General features: G+C 34.7%; 1 protein-coding gene across 2 annotated transcripts in view; it reads left to right on the forward strand.

The window, feature by feature from the left end:
• Nucleotides 1-25,254, forward strand: part of LOC150110651 (uncharacterized) — a 368,437-nt gene that overhangs the window by 159,069 nt on the left and 184,114 nt on the right. For both annotated transcript variants that reach the window (XM_090400018.1, XM_090400012.1), the window contains exon 7: nt 15,792-15,873. In XM_090400018.1, the coding sequence (XP_090256144.1) occupies nt 15,792-15,873 (82 nt within the window). The remainder of the gene's footprint in view (nt 1-15,791; nt 15,874-25,254) is intronic.

The raw sequence follows: 25,254 nt of genomic DNA on the forward strand, positions 1-25,254 counted from the left end.
CAATACATATGATGTTATCCTGTATACACCTTGAAGATACATATCAGGAATCATTATTGTCAGTGCTATTAGAGAGAGAGATAACTCGGGGAAATCCATTGAAATAAAAAGGAAAAAAAAGGTGACTGTAGTTAAGATATTTTGCTAAAAAAAATTAAAACAAGTTTTCAGCTGAACTAGCTGTTTCTTTGACTTGGTTTATGAATTAAGTCTTAGTACAGGGACAATTCCACAGGAGTGGAAAGAATGCATGATAATTCCATTGTACGAGGGTGGTGCAAAAACTGATATGTTTAACTATCAACCTGTCAATATCTCTGGAGTGGTGGTGAAGATTTTGTAAAAGTTGGTAAGAGACTAATACAGAAATGAATTAAGAGAGAATCTATACTTTGCAATGAACAGCACAGATTTACTAAGGGAAGGCCATATTTGAGTAACCTGCTTGCATTTTATAATAATATGGTTAAGCTAGACAAGGGAAATGGATTCACCATGATACATTTAGACTTTGCTAAATCTTTTGATAGGATTCAGCATGAAAGGCTATTGCACAAGTTGAAGGATATGGGATTGGATTATAAAATATTAGCATGATTGAAAGGATGGCTGAATGACAAATATCAAAAAGCATATATGGAGAATGTAAGTCTGCAGGATTTAAGATAACCAGTGATGTACCACAAGGGTCAGTCCTTGGTCCATTATTATTCAGTCTTTACATTTATTTATTTCGTATCCAAACACAAGTGGTACAGTAGTAAGTAAGTAGTACAACATTATTTACAACAAATTAGGATACATTACAAATGAGAACAGCTTAAATTTGATCGGTGAATTATATAGGGAATAACAAGTAAAATATGAAGAAAGAAACTATACATAAATATACATAAATATTATAAATATGATGTTCCTCCAGTATCTTGCACAATCAGCTGCTCTTTCTGTGGAATATAAGGTCCTCTTTGTATACAAGGTGATTAAAGAAAGGGACAAGAAAGGTGTTCCATGGACTGGGTTGTCTCACACTCACAATTATCTGGTCCAGTGAGGTAGCCCCATTTGATGAGGTTTTGTTTGCAGTGCCCTGTTGTTCGAAGTCTGTTGAGGCTTTTCTAAGAATTCCAGTCCAAGTGGGCACCACGTGGAAGATGTTTCGCTGTTGGAATACCAATATTGTTCTCAGGGTATAGTGTAAGCCATTGTTGAAGTCTTGTCTTTGGAGGGTTTTTTGTTGGGATCTTAGTCTTTGGGGCACTATGATCTGACCGAATAGTGGGTGGCTTTCATCATTCATTTGTCAGCTGAGAATGCAGATCTTCGAATTGAAGGGGGTGCAATACCAGCCAAAGTATACAGATCTTTTAGTGGTGTTGGTTTTAGGCATCCTGTAATTAAGCAGCAGCTTTCATTCAATGCTGGGTCAAGTTTTTCAGCTTGGCAGGATCTGGACCATATTACCACATCACTGGGTAGGCATATTCAGCAGAAGAATAACAAAGTGCCAAGGCAGAAGATCTCGGTGTGCTAGGGTCCACACCCCATTTGGAGGAGATAAGCTTTCTTAGTATGTTGTTTCTTGTATTCACTTTTGCCTTCATTTTTTCTATGTTTGTTTTATATGAAAGGGTGTGATCGAGAGTCACACGGAGGTAGATTGGGTTCCAGGAATGTTCTAAATTAGAACCTCCCAAGAAATCTGTAGCTTCCTGTTGGCTTTCTTATTGTTAAGGTGGAAAATGCCAGTCTAGGTTTTCAAGGGGGTTTGGTTTTAATTGCTGCTGTAATATGTGGTTAGACTATTTAAGACAAGTGATAGAGTAGTTTCAATTGACTTGAAATTTTTTGATTGAGTAGCTATGGCAAGGTCATCAGCATAGATAAAATTTCTAGTTCCTGGAAAGGTGGGGAGATCATTGGCGTAAATGTTGAAAAGTAATGGTGATAACACATTTCCCTGGGGGAGACGGAGACCATTTTTTTGGGGGATGACAGCAACTCTACCCTCCCCCCCAGGTCCACAAAAAAAAAAGCATCTGTTTTCCAAGAGTGATTGGATCAGAAGAACAAGGTGATAGTCTCTAGTTATTCTGTATATTTTATTTCTGAGTGTGAGATGGTTTATGGTATCATATGTTGCAGTTATGTCTACAAAGCCTGCTCCTGTGGCTAGTTTTTGCTCATAACCATTTTCTATATATTGAGTGAGGTTGAGAATTTGTGATGTACAGGATTTGGTCTGGTCTAAAACCAGCCTGCTCAGCAATAAGAAGGGGGGTTCATTTAGGGGTTGTAGCCTATTCAAAATTAATCATTCATAGAGTTTGAAGAGGTTGTTGAGTAGTGATATACAATAGGTCCGTAAATTTTTGCTTCGGTTGGAGTTTTGACTGGTTTCAGAAAGGCCACCACTTTAGCATGCCTCCAGATAGTTGGTATCCTTAGGGTTCTGAGGCAAGTGTTGTGTAGTTTTAATAACCACTCTTTAGTCCTGGATCCAAAATGTTTAATTTGTTCATTACAGATATCATCAAGTCCTGCAGATTTTCTAGGTTTATGGTGGCATTAAGTTCAGTGATGGTGAAATCTGAGTTAATCATATTTTTTCTTCACTTGGGGTTCTATCTTATTTTTTGGGTGCTTTCTAGGAAATTTTGCATTCAGCAGCAGCTGGTGAGCAATTTGATTAGCCGTGGATGCTCATATAGCTTAGTGAAATCCTTCCTAATTCTGTTGATAAAGTTCCATGCCTTTCTGCTACTATGGGTCATATCAAGGGCTTCTGTTTCTTTTTTCCATGATGAATGCCTTTTCCTCTGTGATCTTGGAGCATAATTTTTCTTCTGCTTGGATAGTCTCCTCTGAGAAGGGTTTGGTGTTGTAAATTGTTGTAATTCGCATACTGGGCTTGTATGTCACTGGAAAGGTCTGGAATGTAGTTTGTGCGGCATCCTCAGGGGGATGTGTTTGGTGGAGATTTTCCTCAGTATTTTATGAATTCGGGATACTCTTGAGGGTTTGGAGGGACTGTTCTATGGAGTGGTCAAGATCTTCCATGAAACCCTTCCAATTAGCTTTTTTGAAATTAAATCATCGTCTATAAGGTACTGTGTTAGGCATAATGACTGGGTTAAATTGAAGCATTATAGGTCTATGTTGAGTATGTGGAATGGGATTTAAAACCTTTTTAACACAAATGTTGGATATTTTTGAGCTAACAAATATGAGATCAGGGTTATAGCCTCACTTCCATCTGCCACTGTTGAAAGATGCAGGGAGTTTTGGATTATGTATCAGGTTTAGAGAAAGGTTTTCAGCCCTTTTTTCAACACGTTCTCCATCTTCGTTGGACTTTGTGTAACCCCAGTTAATACTATGGCTGTTAAAGTCACCTAATACAACATTAGTCATGCATGCATTATTATTAAGGGAGATGTCAAGGAAGGAGAAAGCTTCTTATGGCAGTTTATAAACTGAGGTGATTGAGATAGTTTTAAATGTGATTGTAATAATCTCAAAGTATCTGTTGTTTGTTGAGTCAGTGGACGATGGAATTAAGTTTTCTTTTGTAAACATTACTTGCTTACTGTCCTCTTCCGTCGGGGATGGGTTGAGTCTTCCATGTTTTCACAACAACCTCCAGTAGCCTCGGTTTTTTGCATGGCTGGTGAGCTATCTATATGTTTGTAATCCAGAGTTGACCTTTATTGTTGTTATCCATTTAGTTCTTGGTCTTCCTTTTTTTTCTTTTTTCTTTTATTCTTGCATACAGAGCAAGGTCGGGTAGTCTTTTTGATGGCATTCTCTCGACATGTCTGTACCAGTGAAGTTGTCTTCTTTTGATCTTTTTGATTAATGGGTCTGTATATTTTAGGTCTTGTCTTACAGTTTCATTTGTTTTCTTTTCTGTCCATTTTGTTTTATTATTTATTTTTCTGAGACATTTCATCTCGAAAGCCTCCAGTTTTCATATCTCTGTCTTCTTGAGTGTCCAAGTTTCTGAAGCATATAGCACAGTGGGTATTATAATTGCATTATATAATTTTATTTTTAGAGGTTTGGAGATTTTATTATTTTTCCAGATTTTACCTAGCTTATTAAATGATGACCATGCAGTCGATATTCTATGTTTAATTCTGGTCATGGTATCTAGGTGTTCTGTTATTACTGTTCCTAAATAGTTGAATTGTTTTACCTGTTCAATTGTTGATCCATTCAAGGAGAAGTTTAGTTTTTCTTTGTTTTTTTCCAATTATTAAAATTTTTGTTTTGACTGTATTTATGGTCATGCTGTATTCTTTAGCCGTATTGTTTAGTTTGGTTATTAAGTTTACCATTTTTCTTTTGTGTCTGCTATCATTGCAGTGTCATCTGCGTATTTTATGTTATTAAGGTTATAACCATTTAGGTTGACCTCTTTTTCTACTTCCAAGGCTTGGTTAACCATATCCTCTAGGTAGATGTTAAAAAGGTATGGGGAGAAGGGACATCCTTGGGCTACTCCTTTACTGATGTTTATTTTATCTGTTGTTATACTATTGAATTTAATTATTGCTTCTGTGAGACTATAATATTTTTCTAAGAAGTTTAGGGTATCTTCATCAATTTGTTTCTGTTTTAATATTCTTAATAAGATTACTCTGTTTATTGAGTTGAAGGCCTGTTTAAAATCTGTAAAACAGTAATAGATATTTTTGTTAAGTTCCCAGTATAATTCTGCTAATCTTTGTATTATGAAGATCTGATCCAATGTGGAGCGATTCTTTCTGAAGGCTGCCTTTTCTTCACTAAGAATGATCTCATATGTGCTCTTTATTCTGTTCTACAAGATTCTTGTAAATATTTTGTAAGCATGGCTGAGTAATGTGATTAGTCTGTAGTTTTTACAATTTTTCTTATCACCTTTCTTGTAAATTGGTATGATAATTCCTGTTCTCCAATCTTCTGGTATTTCTCCTGTTTTAATGATTTTGTTGAAAAGTGTGGTAAGGAATTTTAAAGTTGTTTGCTTTCTTTCTTTCCAGAGTTCTGATGAGATTTGGTCTATCCCTGGTGCTTTGTCAGATTTCATTCGCTTTAGAGCATTCTCCACTTCCGATGGAAGGATCATTAAGGTGTCATGTCTTGAGTTAGTGTGGGGCTTTGTTATTAGGTAGTTATTGCTTTCATTCTTAAAGGTTTCTTGGTAGTGCTCCATCCATATTGCCTTTATCGCATTTGGATTTCCTGTTTCCTCGCCCTGATGGTTGATCATTGTTAGAGGTAGTGGTGAAAAGTTTTTTGTAATTTCTTTAATTGTGTTATGTAAGGTTTTTGAGTTATAGTGTTTATATGCCTCATTGCATTTTTCTGCTTTTTAGTTTAGCTAGTTTTCTTTAGCCTGTCTGCAGTTTATCAATTTCATTTTTGAGTTGTTTATTTCTTCTTGTTTTCTTCTGAGATATGTCTGTTTATTTTTGTTTTTAGTTTTCTTTTTTCTTTACATTTTTCTGATATTTCAGATGTTATCCATTTATTATTGGGTCTCTTATAAATTCCTAAAGTTTCCCTTACTGAATTAATTAATATTTCTTTTCTTGTTTTCCAAAGGTTTTCAGTTTCATCTGTTTGAGTCCCATTTATTTCTTCAATTTTCCTAATGTAGTCTAATCTTATTTGGTTATTTTTAAACTTTTATGTGTGGAGTTTATCAATTCTATTTCTTTTATAGTTGACTTTGAATTTTATCTGCATCGTTGTAGAGAGGAGTTCATGGTCTATATTCAGCTCAAGGCTTTTGAGTGTTCTTACATTTTTAATTGAGGTTTTCCATTTATTACTAATTAGGATATGTATACACTTTTGTATTTCTCTATCTGGTGAGGTCCAGGTATATTTAAAACTAGGTCTATGGTAAAATATTGTGTTTGAGATGACAAGGTTGTTTTCTTTGCAGAAATTGAGCATAGTTTCTCCCCTTTCATTTTTGGTTCCAATTCCAAATTTCCCCATTACATTTTTTACTTCTCTGAAAGTTCCACTCTTAGCGTTGAAATCTCCAATTATGAGTAAGATGTCTCTGGAGTTTGTATTATCTATTTCTTTTTGGAGATCATTATAGAATAGTTGTTTGTCTTCTTCATTATGACTTGTGTCTGGTGCATAAATCTGGATTTATGTGTAGTCCTTTTCTTTGGCTTTTAGTCTAATTCCTATTATTCTGGATGAGATAGGCTTAATATCTGTTATACTTGCAGTAAGATTTTGTTTTATTAGGATTGCAATTCCTTCTCTATGTACATTGTCTCTGCTTCCTGAATAGAATAATTTGCCCTCTGGTATGTTTAAGCATCCTTCTCCTGTCCAGTGAATTTTTGATATTCCTATGATATCCCACTTTATCCTTTTCTGATTCTCTTGTAGAATTTGAAGTTTTCCTGTCTTGTATGGAGATCTGATATTTACAGTAGCTATATACGTATCACATTTTGCTGACCACATAGAAGATTTCCCACCAACACTGTGTGATGCTCATGTTAGCTCGTCGGCTATCCCATACGCGGTAGTGCGAGATGTATTCCCAGTAATCATGTAATCCATGGAAGTTTTTGGCATTTTAGTGTAGCCGGCTTGTTTTTCCTCTGCCACACCATTTGGTCCACGGCTCCTTATTCTTTATTCGGAGCAACCCGTTGGGGCTTTCCTCATCCACCACCCAAGGAACGTGCCTGGTAGGAGTCCGGTCTCCCCCAAGTTTGTAAACATTGCACTACCATATTTATCATGGGTCTCTCTTTGATGAGTTTCATGCAATGAATTTAAGGTCTTGCGGCCTTCCCCCCTTTGTGAGTTTCTTGCAGGCAGAGTACATCACAGTCATTATCTCTGCAAATATTTGCAATGAGATCTTGCTTGACACTGGAGAAACCTTCGATATTAAATGATATTATATTTAGGCCTGGCTCCAGGTGGGATCCTTTAGGACAGGAATTTGGAGCATTTTAGTTCTATCACTTGCATTTGGTTGATAGCAGCTTTAGTTTCCCCTAATGGGTACTAACAGGGTGCAGGAACGAGAACTTAGCTGCTGCACAACATGCACCCAATCTTTACATTATGATAAAGGATTTAACAGGTGAAATACAGGTATTTGCTGATGATGCAAAGATAGGCAGGGCAATGTGGAATCAACTGGCATGCAGAATTTGCAGAATGATTTAAATAGTCTGGAATTGTGGGCATGTGAAAATGGCTGTCAGTTCAATGTTAGTAAATGTAAAGTTGTGCACTTTGGTGTAATGAGATATCCAGTGGTGTATTATACTGGCAGGATTATGCTTGAAGAATCTGACCAGGTTAGGAAGTTTGGAGTTTTAGTAGATGAGAAGTTGAAGTTCAGAGGTCATATAACAAGAATTGCAAATGCAACTCAGAGGATAATTTCAATGCTGAAACAAACACTGACATATAAGAATAGGGATGTCCCACTGTATCTGCATCACCTCCTGGTTTCTGAGGTGATGCAGATACAGTAAAGAGAGTGCAGAGGAGTGTGTTAAAGATGATATCACTATTATGCAATATAGTTTATGAAGAAAGATTGTGAATTTGTGAACTAGGATGCTAGCAGACAGTAGAAAGAGGCATGATATGATAGAGACCTGATATGATGTGATAGTTTCCTATCCTGGGTGGCAGAAACTTCCACACATGCACCTTGTTTCATACCTCTTTTCACTGCGCTGAGTGACTTTTTGTACAATTTGGGTCTCTGTTTCCTTATTGGTCTATGCAGTATTGTTTTTACCTGTAAATAACAGCAGCACCCTGAGTGACGAAGATCTGGCGATGGAAAAACACATTGGTAAGGAATCTCAGTCAAATTCTGTGGAGGTAGAGCCTGAGAAAACTCCCAGGCTCTACTCTCACAGCAAAGGTCATGTCTCAAGCTTTTAAGTTGATAGATGTTATGACTCTCTTCAAAAATATTTCCTACAACATGAGGCATTCTAAAGTGAATAAGAGATTGCAAACTTCATTAATTTTGTCATGTTGTACCATCATTTTCTATATTGGTTTAAGCCAATAAGAATACAATTTGGTCGGCTAAATTCCAAATTGCCAGTCCATCCTCGTTCGTTCAGTATCCAGGTAGATACCCAACAGGGTGCACCACGAGAAGGTGAGAATTGGACATTAGGTCAGAAGCCCTGGTCGGTTCTCCGCATTCCTTTAAAGGTTATGTGGAGGTCTCCTCTGAGTTATACAGCTTTGACCCTTAAGCACCCCTGACGTAAATTTTTCATGTAGTACTATCATATCCTGTACACCCCTTGAGGGTACATATCAGGAATTTGATGATGATGATGATGAATCTTTGTTAAATGATACAAGGATGTTTACATCAGAAGTTGAAAACTGCAAGTCAGGTTTCTATTGATTCTTGAAAAAGCAGCCTTCAACCTCTTATGAGCCTTCAGTTTCAGCATGCCAACTAAAAAAATATGTGATTAAGATGTGGTTCCTTCCTGATTTATGCTTATGCATAGACCCACACTTCACCATGCAGGTATTTGAAAGCAAATCTGATGGAATAAGTTGGTCACTCCTGGTCACGATGTATTAATCTTGAAAATAAAGAACTACTTGAATTACTATATTATGTTTTATACATACTGAATATTTTATTTATGCTTTAATATATATGATAAATATGTGCATTTTCAATTAAATTAATCATGAAAGATCTGAATTTCGCTCATTTGGGAACACAACCTTTATTATCCTAGGTTAGAAGTCTCCTGATTTATGTATTTTCGATATATGTAGTAATTATTGATAACTCAAGCCCTCGCATATAACTAGAGTTACCTGTATTACAAATTAAAACTGTGCCATAAAGAATAATTATTTTCTCATGTGCAGTCATAAGGATGCCATGGTTGTAAACTATACACTATTATAATCCTTTAAAATAAGAAATACAGTTGCTAATAACAATTTCTTATATTTTGAGCATTGACAGTCCATTGTCAAAGTTAAGGCTGGGAATGATGAAGAACTTCAGCACTTTTTTGAAAAGGCATTTTAATTAATAAATGCTTTTATATAGCAACTTTGCATCATTTCACTTCTAAAGGATCCTTTGACTAATGTTATTAATTCATGTTCTGCAAGGCCAAACTTATGATGTTTAGTTAGATGTAAGATTGATATTTAGAAATGTGTTTTAAGATAGATTGATCTCTTTGTCCAAAATAGAATAGGTTGTAGTTGCATTGAATTTAATGGATTCCATATAGAAACAGAGGAAGCATTTTATCTTAAAGAGAAGGTAAATGTAGGTCAGTATGAGTGACCAGTTTCTATGTGGCCATAAGTTGAAATTTCTGAAGGACAACGTGCAACATATATCCATAAGTAAATTTTAATATATAAGCTAGAAATCCCATAGAGGTGTGCCTATTTATGATGATTCCCCTAGGATTTCTATCCCATGAGTCTATGGACTGCATGGAGGTGCCTGTATGTAGTAACAATAATATAACAATAAATATAAAATATTAAGGTGCTTCTGGATGTGTATCCTGTGTTGTCTTTCAGACAATTAAAATTTGAGAAATTGTGATTAATTTTAAGGATCTTAATAATATAATAATTTATAGCCTGGCACCTCATGATTGCAAAAGAGGATAACAATTGTTTACAGCAGTTTTAATTTGTAATATTTGAATTTTCCATTGATTTATTTTTTTATGTGGAGAATATCTATAATTTAGTTTCTATTATTTAAGAGCATGCATTTTTAGTAAAATATCTGGACTTCGTTTTTTTTTTTTTTTTTTTTTTAATGTCATTTTGTGCCAAACAGTAAAATAATATCAGTAAAGTTATGCCTACAAAAATTGATGGTTTTGCACTTCCATTATATTAGTCACCACTTCCATTATATTACCCCTTTTCACTACTCCATCTTGTATTTCTTTTTGTTGGTTTTTTCCATAGTTTTTAAACAAATATTCTCACATCAATATTATTATTATTATTATAAAAAAAAAAAAAACACGAATCAAATGACATACAAGAAGAATGGAAAAATATGAAACAAATCCTGACAAAAGCAGCAACAGAAAGCTTAGTAATAAAGAGTAAATGTAATAGAAAAAGATAACACTATGAAAGCGGAACATAGAAATAGAAAAGATAATAAAAAACAAACAAAAAAAAAAGACAATTACCAGAAATGACTGCATTCCAAGACAGTAGAAACAGAAATAGAGTACAAAAGAAACAGTGCAATTGCAAAACAAGAAGTAAGGGAAAAACAGAGAGAGGTGGAAGAATTTCATATCAGAACTAGCCAAGTATATATACTGGTGTCCAAAACCTAAAGACAAACACTTTTTCTGAAGATAACAACCATAAATTCAGGCAAATCATCTTGCGGCAATTTGTATAGCTGAGAATTTTGAGTAGAAAGTGGGTACACATTCAAATTTTGAAATTGCACACAAAGGGGGTTACATGGTAGCACTGAACAGGATAAAAGGCAAAAGGCTGCGTTAAGCAAACTGTGCTTGAAGGAAGCTCTTTTTGTGAAGAAATAAAGTTGCAAACTTGGATGTCTTGTAATGTCTTAAAGACATCATCGAGATGATTTCATGCAGGGAAGAATTATTGGAAAGCTAGAAGAAGGCTGCAGAATTACTGATATTGCCAGAGAGTTTGGAATCTTATATAGCATTGTATCCAGGCTCTGGGCAGCATTTTGAAACAGTGGAATGCGTTCCAGTATTCTTGCTCTACCACAGGGCATGACGACAGATTTTTGTTATAACAGCAAAACATAGATACACCATGGCATGTCAGCTTGCAAGTCGGCTCCACAGGCATGCTGATATCTTGACAAACTATGGCAAGATGTCTGTGGCTAGTAGGCCTATATGCCCGAAGGCCTGTAGTCTGCATCCCTTTATCCACAGCTCATCATAGAGTACATTTTCAGTGGTGTTATAGTCATAAAAATTGGACAAGATACTAATGGGCTAATGTACTCTTTACAAATGAGAGTTGTTTTAGTCTTTCTTCTGATTCTAGATGACACCTGATCTGGCATGAAGTTGGTACTTCTGAGCTACAAGTGCTGGAAAAAGGGACTGTGACTGGTGAATGATATTGCAACAAAGTTCTTGAACATAGTGTCTGATTCATTTTTATGAATGACAATGCCACACTACATTGTACACAAGCAATGGAGATACTTTTGGAGACCGCCGAGAATATTAATTGAATTGAGTGGCCAGCATGCTCCCCAGATCTCAATAGAGAGATTCTTTGCTGCTCGAAATTCACCTCCAGAAAACAAACAACATTTTTTGTGTAATATAATTTATTAGTATGCTAGCAATAAATTTATGTCCATGTTTGGCTGTAGTGATGAAAAGTTTTTCATATACTGGCAAAAATGTAGTTCTTCCTTAGCTTTTGGACACCAGTGCATCTAAGCTACAACAAAAACTCTATAAAATTATAAATTACATGAACAAAGAAATAAGAGAAAAGGTAAAAATACAAAAAATAGATTTAGAAAAATAGGTAACTTTAAAATTAGAATTGTTTAAAATATTAACCGATTGAAATATACCAAACAGCTCTTACAGTCTGTTCAAGAAATACAGTTGACTCTTGAACAACATGAGGGTTAGGAGCCGACCTCCCCCATTGTTCGAAAATCCGTGTATAACTTTTGACTCCCCAAAAACTTAACTACTAATAGCCTACTGTTGGATAACATAAACAGTCAATTAACACATATTTTGTATGATATGTATGTATTATATACCATACTCTTACAATAAAGCAAGCTAGAGAAAAGAAAATGTCATTAAAGAAAATCATGAGGAAGTGAAAAACACAGTACTGTATTTATTGATACCGTATGTTTACATTGTCAGTTTACAAGATGAATCGTATGTCTCTCAGTACCTACATCGATATTGTCTTATATGATACAAAACACTATAGATGTTATACATATTACTAACACTAGACATCAAAAATGAAAAGATAATGTGAAAAAGAAATTGATATTTATTTACAGGCATAACGATTCATGCATTGATAATGAAGAAATAGCAATATGATTTCTTTATGTAGCCTAGTACAATCGATACAACTGCTTCGCAATAGCATAGCCTATATACTAATGAACGAATCATTATAAAAAATTTTATGCTAATTAATTTAACTAATTAACAACAGTTAATTTTATGCAGTTATGATTTAATACTGCGTCTTTACATTTGTTTACATGTCTCTCAACTGCAAATGCCATGTACAGCCTGTAAGTGTTTGTGTGATAATTAAAGTCTCCCATTATCATTATTCTTTTCACGCTCATCTTTTCTATTTGGTGATGCATTTCTTCATCACTGGCAACTCATCCACCAGGTCTGTAACAACTCCCCACTATGTAATTGATCTTGTTAGATTCTACCTCATACCAGATGGCTTCAACTCACTGCCACATGAAATACTGTTAGTAGTAGTACTACAATCGTAGGTCTCAACTCTAACTGGATTCAAGTCATCTGATTCATTAGCAGCACGCCCCCCTACTCTCCTATCTGCTCCATCCTTCCTTAAAATAGTGTACCCTTTACACTCGATACTAGTTAGTATGTGTAATTTTGATAGCCGGGTCTCACTAATGCCTGCAATCTGAGGTCCCAGCATATTGACTGAGGCAACAAACTCTCCCCCTTTGTTTCTGATACACCTAGCATTTGTGTACAGACATAATAATCTATCTGCATGTTCTTTTATATACTCTTGTCTGCAGTCTGCCTGACACAGTTGGACAACTTGCAGATCTGTCTTTTTCTCTAGTGCCTTATACATGTAGATATCTTTGCACACATTTGATGGGTCCGAACTGCAACATGAAATACTGATTTCATTAGCAGCTGGACATACACAAAGTTGAAATCGTTCTCTCCTTGTCAGCATTTTCTTGATAAAGCCCATTTCCATCATTAAGACAGTTATGTATCATTGTTGTGTCTCTCTGTGTTAGGTCTCATACCTGTTATTCTCCTTGTCAGCATTTTCATGATAAAGCCCATTTCCATCATTAAGATAGTTATGTAAGATTGTTGCTCTTATACTCACATTATCACCATTCCTCCCTTTATAATTTAGTTTCCCTGTCTCTCTCTGTGTTAGGTCTCATATCTGTTATTAGTTTTTAAAGACTTCTGATACCAAACGCATTCAGGTGTAGGCCATCTCTCTTATACAAATCCAATCTTCCCTCAGACTCACTCAACATATCCAAAAACTCGCCTCATTCCTGAATCGTTTGCCATCATAGCCCTTCTTCTTAATTCATTTTTATCATATTGAAGTAAAATATGGACAATTTTCACTCTTCATTTTCGCCTCTTCCCACAACTCTCTCATACCCTTTCTCATACTGAATTTATCGCTAATTAAGTTGTTAGTACCTGCTACAGTTACGATCTCATTTAGTTATTTTTTCTGTTTTTGAATTGCTTCCTTTATTTTCTTTATTTTTTTCCAGGAAAACTCTAAGTTATAATCCTGCTCATCAATAGCATGTTTTATTATAGAGTCACCATACCAAATAACATCCTTCTTTTTACAAACAACGTCACTTACCTGATTTTCATTACTTCCTGACTTACCTGTTTCCATGCCTTGTTGTTTCTTATTTTGCTGCTATTAGACAGACAATGCAGGAATTACATAAAATCAAGCAGTGTTTGAATCAACATAGGGAGGAAAAGAAAATTAAGCAGCAAAATAAGAAACAACAAAGCACAGAATCAGGTAACTTAGTAAGTAACAAAAATCTGGTAAGTGATGGTGATTGTAAAAAGAAGGATATTATTTGGTATGGTGACTCTATCATAAAACGTGCTGTTGATGAGCAGGTTATAACTTCAAGTTTTCCCAAAGCAAAAATGAAAAATATAGCGCATGCAATTCAAAAACAGAAAAGAAAAGTAAACACGATCATAGTAGGTACTAATTACTTAATTAGTGATTAGGTCAGTATGAAAGAGGATATGAAAGGGTTGTTCGAAGAAGCGAGTGAAGAGTGTGAAAGTGAAAACGGTAAGTATATTACCTCAATATGATCAAATTAATTAAGAATGGCTATGATGGTAAACAATTCAATGCATGGGCTATGCAGAAGGAATGGATGCGAGTTTGTGGATGTGTGGAGGGAGTTTGAGAAAAACATTGGATTTTGTATAACAGGGACAGTCTACACTGGCATGCATTTAGTATCGGAAGTCTTGTAAAACTAATAATTGGTATTAGACCTAATGCAGAGTCAGAGAAACTAGATTATAATGAGAGGAATGGTGAGAATCTGCATGTAAGAGTAACATTGTTAATGACAGGAATGGGCATTATCATGAAAATGATTACGAGTACAGAATAATTTCGATTTTGTGTTTGTCGTTCAGACCCATCAAATGTGTGCAAAGAAATTTGCCTATATATGGCACTAGAGAAGAGCAGAGATCAGCAGGTTGTGTAACTGGTCACGCAGACTACAGATAAGTATATACAAAAGGACATGCAGGTAGCTTTTATGTTAATACACGAAGGGATAAAATTTGTCGCCTTGGTCAGTATGTTAAGAACTCAGATTGTAGACATTAGAGAGATCTGGCTATCAGACAGACATACTAACTAGTGTTGAGTGTAAAGGATACAGTATTTTTATGAAGGATAGACAACAGTAAATATATTACCATTGTCTATTCAAGTTATCCAGTAATATTGGATGACATGAATCCAGTTAGTGTTGATACCTATGATTGTAATACTAGTTACAGTTTTTCATGTGGCAGTGAGTTTGAAGCCATGCGGTGTGAGGTGGAATCTAAAAAGATTTAATACATAGTGGGGTGTTGTTACAGATCTGGTGGATCAGTTGCTGAAGAAGAAATGCATCACCAAATAAAGACAATGGACGTGAAAAGAGTATTCATAATGGGGGATTTTAATTATCCAAATATTGATTGGGTAGCAGTAAAATCTCATGAGAATAATAAAACCAGATTTATTGAGCTGTTGCAAGACCACTTCCTTAAGCAGCATATGACAGAAGAAACTCAATGTCAAAGAGTGTCAGAGGGTGTTTCAGTTAAAGATGTAACTATTCTGCCTCCAGGTTGCTGACAGTGATCATGTGGTACTTACTTGGGAAGTGGCTAAGTTTATTAATGTTCCATTCTGAAAATGTTAACATGCTGAACTACAAAGCAGGAAATTATAAGATTTCCTGAGGAGTATGCTGTGAGTTCTTTACTATTGTATTGGTTGTTGGATGAGAAGAATATATTATGCTGCATGGGAAGTATTTAAAAAAATACTTAAATGATGCAATATCAGAATGATATTGCATCATTTAAGTTTTGAGAAACTTCCAAGAGTTGAAAGAATAAATAGGGTAGGAGTGAAATGGATGTGCAATCTTATCAAGCAAGTGATTCATAAGAAAAGGATCATGTCCATTATGAAAATTATAAGTAGAAGTAAAATTGTAATATTTTCTGATAATTTCAATATTTATATATTTACACCAAACTGTAGTGATCATGTTTTTATATATTTACTCATGAAGTATCACATAACTATCACATAACACTGCTGTTTAAAGTAATCATGTTTGGCTATAATTTTCTTTAACCTTTTATTTTATTTTTAAAATCTCTGCAATTAATAGTGTTTTTGAAAACATTACTTTTTAATTTTTTTTTTTTTTTTAGGGAAAGATCTAAATGATCGAACCCTCTACAGTATTTATTTGCGTTCAAGAAAACTATTTCATCCCAAGAGATCAAGTTCTAGGTAATGCTACATATAGAATGATTTCTACTCCCCTCCCTCCCTTCTCACTTTAACTGATGAGCATTATTTTTCCTTTTTTTAGTCTATTAGAGATCACTGCAAATCAGTACTTTGCTTTTTATAACCATTGAATTTTCTTATCCACTCATTTCTCTTAATGAGTAATATAGTCATCATGCACTGTTGTATATCTGTTTTTAATTTTTTTACAATGCTGCTATTGATGACAGGATTACAGTCAACTTTCTAAGGTAATTTAAAGAAATACAGGTGACTCTCATTATCTGCGGCATTGTGTTCTCAAGAATCGCCACTTCATACATATCAAGGCATTAGAGTATACAAAATATTCAGTGTGTATAAAACAAATAACTACTAATCTTTATTTTCACAGTTAATACATTGTAGCCAAATCTTTTTTAGTTAAAAGCTTGCAGGAGGTTAAAGGCTGATTTTTTGAGAAACTCTCAATGGAAACCTAACTTGGATTTTTTAACTTCTGATTATGACCTGTAGGTGTGCAACCTATCTTTGCTTTGAAGAGATTAAGTGGCAATATAATCTGCAGCTGCAGCCTCACCGGTCATATTAAGATTGTGGAATGTGTAGTGACTCTTGTAGCAGTTGAACCACCCATAATTTACAGCAAAAAATTTTGGTTGCTTTTCATCTTTCATCAGATCTTCATACAAAATTTTTGCATCATCTCATATGACTGCCCCAGACAAAGGCATGTTCTGCTGGTTTTGATGCTTGATCAGAATTACTGATAAGGTATATCAAGCATATTACTGGTATCCTTTCCATTTTGTCAATTGCATAAGATGAAGATTTTGTCTCTGGTCATGCTGAGATTTGTGGATGATTGAGCATTTTTATGAATTGTATTAGCATTATCATGAATGGTTCTCACTGTAGAATCACTCAGTTCATGGCCCTTTGATTGTCAATGCTACATTCACCTATATCAAATAGATTCAGAACTTTCAACTTCACCTCTAAAGAATGAGATTTCTTAGAATCTTTCATCACTTGTCTTTATACACATTCTTCTTTACACTCTTAGTTTCCTTTATTTTTCTCTTGCAAATTACCTCTTTGCCCTTGGAGCAAGATGTCTGACAATAGGAACACAAAATGGACACTGAACACAGCAGATGGAGGTAGGAAACAAGGTACATGCACTTGTGGAAGCTTCCACACCATGTATAGGAAACAGCAAGTCCTTATGTACTGAAATGAAACTGCATCTATGCAGAAATGTGGATAACAAAAGTGTGTATAAAGAGACTTACCCATAATTAAGAAAATTGGGTCATCAGATATAATTTTAGTGTATAAAATAGCATAATGAATTCAAACTCTTCTAATGCTACTGGAGACTGTCTCTAACTTAGGAAATGAACAATTTTTGAAACATGAATTCAAGTTGTGTTATATCTAATTTTACAGTTGATCATCCAGGTGAGGATGTAGAGGCTTTTCTTGAAACTGCTAAAAATGTTAAGATGATTGGTTAGTGGTCTAAAGGGATAATTCCTCTTCGTTTAGAGGTCAGAACTTCAAGGAAAAAGCTTCACATTTTGCTCAAACTCCAAAAGACTCAGAAGAGCAACTACTTATGCTGAATTTAAAGAGATTTTAATAATGAATTTTCTAAGAAGGAAAAATTAAGCCCTCATCTGTGGAAAATTCATTCTTGTGTTCACACCAATAAAGAATGTGATCATGAATTTTATGATCAATTGATGAATAGATAGTTTTAAGATTGATGAATCTAATTCTGAATACGTTGAGAGAACACATTTCTTTCAGTTTAGAAATGCTACATTCACCTATATCAAATAGATTCAGAACTTTCAACTTCACCTCTAAAGAATGAGATTTCCTTGAAATCTGCATTGAAAAGGATTGTTTATAAGCTTGGTGTTATTAATATTGAAATAGCGTTTCAACTTGTTTGGGTGGAAGAATATTAATTCAGAATCTGAATCCTAATTTATCAAGGTCTATTCAAGCACTGATGACATGAAAAACCATGAAACTAATAAAAGAAAATTGACTAAATCAGAAGGTAGTTTTGATCAAAAGATCTCACAGAAAAAGAATTTGAATGAAGATTGAGCAAACTTAAAATCAATCTAGAAAAAAGAACAGACGATAAAATTTTAGCCATTACTAAAACAAAAGATGAAATTTTAAACTGCATTCTGAATATTCAATCTTGGTCATTAATAATAAAAACTGTGATGAAGTTTTAAAATTCATTCTTGGGGAACAAAACTTGGGTGAAAGAAATTTAAGTGTTACAGATGTTCAGAGAGAGAGAGAGAGAGACATTGCTAGAAATTGCCCCAGAAATTTATCTAGAATTATGAAATCATTCTCTTTTAAAAACACAGATCAATGTATATTGTTTAGGCTGTATCAGATGTCAGTAAGAGACCTTTTCTAATTTTGTTAGCTCTCCTTGTAAGACTGACTACCCTAGATGCAGTTGATAGAGAATTATTAAGTTTGATCAATGCAGAGGTTGCTGGAATTCCATGTAAGGTACTGTTAGACACTGGCGCTCATGTTTCAGTAGTCCCTTGGCAGTTCTTTTAACTTTTAAAAGATAAGTTACAAGAAGATTTACAGCAGTTAGACACACATGTCAATCTGAGGAGATATTTAATCAGGAGTTGCCTGCTATGCAGAGCATTGCTGTAGAAATATTTTTTCCTGATTTTTCTCTTGAATTACTGGTTTTGCATTCCATATCCAGTAACATATTCCATGTTGTCTTAGGAGAATAATTTTTATCTTTCCATAATTATTCCTAATGATTATTCTTCTGGAATAATTTCACTGCATGGAATTGTATCTTGTAAGGAGTCCTCTTAGTGTTCTTCTGAAACATCAGCAAACTTCCCTCCTACTAAGGATGAAGCTGATGCGTGTTATCTGATGAATGAAGAGTTGTATACAGAATGTGAGCCTGTGACTTTTGATTCTATTGTTATCAGAACCCTTATTGGAGATATTTCAGTGGAAGATAAGATAATTTCTGAAAGTTTAAGAGAGTTGAATGAACAATTTCAGAACTTCTTTTCTGAAAGCATATTGAATACTGTTATAATTAAGTGAGATAAAGAGTTTTTGTGAGACATTATCAGATACCTCTGAAGTATACAAAACTTTATTCCAATCATGGTAGAATTTTCCTTTTTGCTTATTAGGAAAGTTAGATTTTAGGCTTCCACTTGATTTCGGTGCTGTAAACAAGGTGACAGAATCAATAAACTGTCCACAATGTAATACTGAAGAATTTCTAGCTACCATCAGTGGAACAAAGATTTTTTCTAAATTGGATCTCAGTAATGGTTCTTTTCAAATACCACTTAGAAAAGAACATAGACATTACTTTGCATTCTTCACTTTTTGGTGCACAGTCATTCCAGGCATTAAAAAACTTAGTTCTTTCAAACATTAATGCATCTAAAAATGTGAGACGAATCAGAAAATAGTAGGTATAGTGAACTGTTATAAAAGATTCGTTCCAAGTTATATCTTTTCCCATACTGATATTATAAGATGGGACGAAAATTCACATGGAGAAATTTAGAGCAAAAGACTTTTGATGATTTAAAGTCTGCATTGACAAATCCACCAGTTTTGATTCTTTTTGAGTAAAACATTTTTTGTTCCAATGGATGCTTCTCCAAATTGCATAGCTGCAGTTGTGGAGTAATGTGAGAAAGATAATCTAAAGCCTATAGGTAGAAAGTTTAGTGCCACTAAGAGAAATTATTCTGCCATCGAAAAAGAGGCATTGACTTTTATCTTTCCTCTCACAAAGCTCGGATGCTTGTTATATAGACAAAATATTGAGTTGAAACCGGATCATAAGCTTTTGCCCTTTTTTGAATGATATCTCATTTATCAAGTAGTGAAAATGCTGTTGCAGGTTGCTTTTCTAGAAGCAATTCAGATGAGATGAAAACTCCACCCGGTGTATTAATTAAAGATTGTTTTTACACTATTGCTAATGTGGCACCTTTAAGTTCAATTAAAGAAATAACTTGGAAGTACATAATTTAAATTTGTGATGACAATTCTCTAAAGATTGTTCAACAGAAAGATCCATTTGGGGACCTACACAGTGGATCCATTAAGTAATGAGATTGATTTTTTACAGGGCAATCTTTTGAATAAAAGTAGCACACGTGTTTACAGTTTTGATTGCTAGAGTGTGTTGTAATTGCAGGTACAACTTTTGAATTGGGGGGACACAGCAGTTTTCATGTGATAAATGTTGAAGTAAGAGTGTGCGAGTGGAGAAGAGCTGTGATAAAATTTACTGTAAATTAGGAAAAACTGCTACAAAAGTGGACCAAGATCTAAAAAAAGTTTACGCCAATGACTGTCTGAGTCATGCACAGGTGTTCTGCTGGTTTTCAATATTTAAAGAGGGGAGGGAGTCCCTGGAGGATGAACCATGCTGTGGACAGCCAGTTTCTGCATGGACAAATGAAACTGTGGTGAAAGCTAGGGAAATTTTTGCCTGTGACTGGCAAATAACCACTAGACTACTTGCTGTACAGCTAGGTGTCGGTAAGATAATAGTTAGTTTAATCTTAGAAAGAGATTTGCACAAGAGGAAGATTTCTTCGAGGTTTGTTACACACACACATTGACACGTTAATAGATAGAGCACGAGGTTGCATGTTCAAAATTTCATCCATGCAGTTGATCATGATGTGTTGCAATGAATTGTTAACAGAGATGAAAGTAGTTGTTTTTTTTTTTTCAGTTTGATCCAGAAATGGAATGCCTTCTACTCAGCAGAAGAAAGTCTGGTTGCAAAAATCATGTCAAGACAAATGTAATTTTTTTCCAGTGCTGCTGGAATTTGTTTCTGAGGGCACTACAGTGATTGGTCAGTATTATTTAGGAGTAATGCAATGTCTGGATGCCAGTATGTGATGTGTTAGGAAAGAACTGTTCCACAACAATTGGTTTCTGTTGCATAACAATACACTGGTGCACTGCCTGTGAAGCAGTTTCTGGTTTTGAAGTCGATCTGTGTGATCCAACATACCCCCCCCCCCCCCCCCAATTCATCAGATTTGGCTCCTGCAGACTTCATTAATGTAATGCAGTTTTGGTATTCTTATCTCTTTGTCACTTGAGAGAGAGAGAGAGAGAGAGCGAATGCATAAAATCTCTCTTTAGGAGTAGTATGATATCTCTCTTTTGTATATAACAATGGGACTATGTAGGTAGTTTTTCCTTCTGGATATGTGAGAAATGAAACTTCTGATATGTCTGATTTATTTCTTTACCAATGCACATAATTTGGGAAGAGACTTATTTCAGGCGAGCCTTGATAATGTGAGCAGATTCTAAAATTAGAAAACATTTTTTTTATTTTTGCTAAAATTAAATCTTAAAAAACATTTTTCTTTTTTTAAGATTTAATTTTTTTTGCTGAAGTGTTAGGGATGACATACCTGGGAGAGGACTAGATGCTTTATATGGCATATGGAGGGGACTCTTGACCTCTTCATTTTTACAATAACAAATTAGAAATGAAGTTTGGTTTTCTGTCTATCAACAGCATTTTAAAACAACTACCTACTTATAATTCCATCGACGAGACATTTTGCTAAAGTCTCTTCCTTCTGTTCTTTAAAAGAAAGGCTTCAGGGTATCTAGTTAACATACCAACCGCTAAAAGTATATTTATTTCCTCTTTCTGATTGAGATGATTTCAGCCTATATCAGCTGATATAGACTGAAAGAGGTTCTCTCTCTAAACTGTTTGTGAAGGAGCCTTCCTTGAAAAGGATTTATTCAATGACAAGAACTGAAGCACTGAACAAATGTTTTGATATCACTATGAAGTCCCAGCCAAAAATAACATTTTAACTTATTGTAAAGTTTTATCAAATCCTAGATGACTACTAATCTAGATGAATGATAATCATTCCCCACAGAATCATTTTAAAGGAGATACTACTTTGTAATTAGATCCTACTTTCTTATCTTTTATACTCCTTTGAGTATTCCTTCTGAATTTAGAAATAAGCTGGCTGGATCAAAATGTGCAAAATCATCAAGCATTAATCCTTCTTGAGTCAGGGGCACAGTGCGTCCATTAAGTAATGAAACAAAAATTATTATATCAAAACAAAGAAGTATATTTGCAATTGTCAATTACACAGATTCAAAATAATCTATCTCCAACTCTACTCCTCCTCAACTTCAAAACATGAATTCATGTTTTGAATTTAGTCCACAATGTCCAAGTAATGTTGGATGAAATATATTGGAATTGTTGAATAAAATTTTATATTTTTTTAAATTAAATGTGTAAGCCATGAAAATTTTTTAAATAATAAACTCATCATCATCATCATCATCAAATTCCTGCCATGTACCCTCAAGGGGTGTACAGGATATGATAGTACTACATGAAAAAATTACATCATTACTAACTTCCTATCTACAATTTTCCTTCAAATTAGTCTGTTACTTGTCAAGACTCCAACATTATCAGATCTTATATTTCTATCGTCTAAGGCACTTTGTACCATATCAATCCACCTATATCTTGGTCTTCCCCTGGGTTGTTTTGCTGCCAACCTGGCAGAGAACACTTGTTTTGCTAATCTTTCCTCTCCCATTCTGTTTAAGTGACCATACCACCTGAGATTAGCTCTGCTAACACATTCCTGGATGCTGACAATGTCAAGTTCTTTCCTAATATCCTCGTTTTTAATATGATATTGCCATTGATGCCATCTGTTCACGGATATAATCTTTCTCAGGACTCTCATATCTGCGGTCTCTAGTCTTTGGTCAAGTGTTTTACTTCTGACTCAGATCCATAAGTTAAAACTGGTTTGAACACTGTCTTAAATATAGCTAATTTAGTGTTCCGACTAATTTCTCTGTTATTCCATATGAATTTATTCAATTGACTTCCCACCATACCAGCTTTGCTGATTCTGTTGTCTATTTCTATATTGAATTTACCATCTTCACTAAAAATCATGCCTAAGTAGCCAAAATGTTTTACTTGTTCCACAGGTTTTCCATTCACAACACAGTTGACATTTTCAATGATTCTGCCTATTTTCATTGTCTTTGTCTTTTTATTGCTGACCTTCATACCATATCTATTACAACAGTTATTCAATTTAGTCAGAGAATCTTGCAGACTTGTAGCAGATTTATTTAGAAGTATAACATCATCTGCATAAAGCAAAGAGCTGACATTAACATCTACAATTCTGATATCATGTTTAATACCACTTTCCTTCATAATGTGATCCATATAGATGATGAATAACAGAGGGGATAATGTACATCCTTGTCTCACACTAGATTTAACATTAAACCATCTTCCCGTACTTCCTTCAATTCTAGCTGCTGACTTACAACTCAAATAAAGACTAAGTATTGCTTGATATAATGTCCCATTGACACCATATAACTGTAGCGTATTGAATAGCTTCTCTCTTGGCACCTTGTCATGTGCCTTTTCCAAATCGACAAAACTTAAATACAGATCTTTGTTATATTCCCATGCTTTCTCAACTATTTGTCGTAAAGTGAAGATCTGATCCTAACAGCCTTTGTCCAGCTTGTTCTTCACCCAGCTTTTCTTCCACAATTCTTCTCAATCGTTTCTCAAGTTTACTTACATAGATCTTGCCAGGAACAATTAGTAGGGAAATACTTCTGTAATTCTCACATTCAGTTTTATTTCCCTTTTTATATATAGGTACTTTGAGAGCTCTATTCCAATCATCCGGAATTCATCCCTCTGTCCAGGCCTTCTGAACTATGCAGTGCAGCCACCATAAGACTTTTATACCTCTATACTTCGCATTTCTTGTCGAATATGATCTTCTCCTGCTGCCTTTCCACATTTCAGGCTTTTTCTACTTCAAGTATGGATATGTATTCCTGACTGCATGCCTGGTCAGTGTTTTTTTACCACTGTGCTGTCATCACTGCTTGTTTCATTTAGCAGTTTTTCAAAGTAATTACTCCATACTTCAAGGATATCTTTTTCTTCCATTTTCATGTCACCTTTATCATCTCTAACTCCTTTTACAGCACTCTTTCCTTCATTCCTAAGCTTCTTCAACAGCCTCCAGAATATTTTGCCACCTTCTTGATATTTATGTTCTATATTCTTGCCAAAGTCCTCCAATGATTGTTGATCATCAATTTGATCATCAATTACAAATTTCTTGGGACTCTGGATGAAGGGTTGAGACATCTGTACTGCTCTTCATTCTTGAGAGGTTCAATCTCTGTTTATGAGTTGTGTAGTCACCGGTGACGAAAAGTGGATAATTTACAAGAATGTTAAGTGCCAAAGGCATTGGGTTCATTCAAGGGAACAGGCTCAATCTGCAACGAAACTGTCTTCTTTGCAAATTTATTGATGGTGAATATAAATATGCCAACAATGCCGTCCAAAAAATTGGATGGCAAAAATTGAAGTCTCTCATAGTGGGAGAATATGGAGACTGCATCAATCAAAACCATAATTAGACAGATATAGATCTTTAATTTTCACTTTAAAGTCAAAGCTGTTTATAATATAAGAACTAGTGTGACTAGCAAGATTCACAAGATGACAAGAAAGATGTTTTGCTAGGTCATAAGTGGTGGCTAATACATTCCTGTTTGGTGTAGAAGATAGTCATCTTTGTGGAATTTAGGGAGTCCATAGAGACAAGGTGGATGGGCATGATGAATTTGTAACTTTTCATTAGTTGCAGCATCCAAAATTGTATTCCAGTAATTTATTTTGTCCCCTTGATTTTATTAAATCAAGGGAACAAGCTTAATTTTGTTGGGTCTTTGCTGATACACTCTAGGTGCTCTATCTCTTAATTTTGTTAAAATTAAGGAGTGCATCAAATTGCATTCTATGCAGAAAATTTATCAAAAAAGCTAGCACCTTATTAATAAATCAAATATGTGAAATGAATTAAAAACAGGTTTACTCAAATAATGCTCACCTTCTTGAGCTTGAAGATGCTTTGAATTAATTTTTCATGTTTTGCTATTTTCACCCCTAGATGAGCCTATTTGAATCATAAACATAGATTTATTCGTAAGATTGAAATATGGGTAGGAAGAAGCTGCCAGAATATTAAACTTACGTGAATCTGTGCATGACATCTAGGTTATACATTTAACAAAAACAGACTATTCTCCAACAAGGAACTAAATGTTCTGTCTGAAGAGCCTGATTTTGCCTTGTCTCCTTGATATATATCTTATTTAGAAATTATCGTAGGTGTGAAAAAGGCATCAGAGATTTGCACACAGATGAAACTAATACATTACATTTGAAATTACCCAAACTTT

This window comes from Typopeltis vanoorti, chromosome 1, assembly GCF_054136105.1.
Source record: "Typopeltis vanoorti isolate ZY-2024b chromosome 1, IOZ_Tvanoo_1.0, whole genome shotgun sequence".
Lineage (NCBI taxonomy): Eukaryota > Metazoa > Arthropoda > Arachnida > Uropygi > Thelyphonidae > Typopeltis > Typopeltis vanoorti.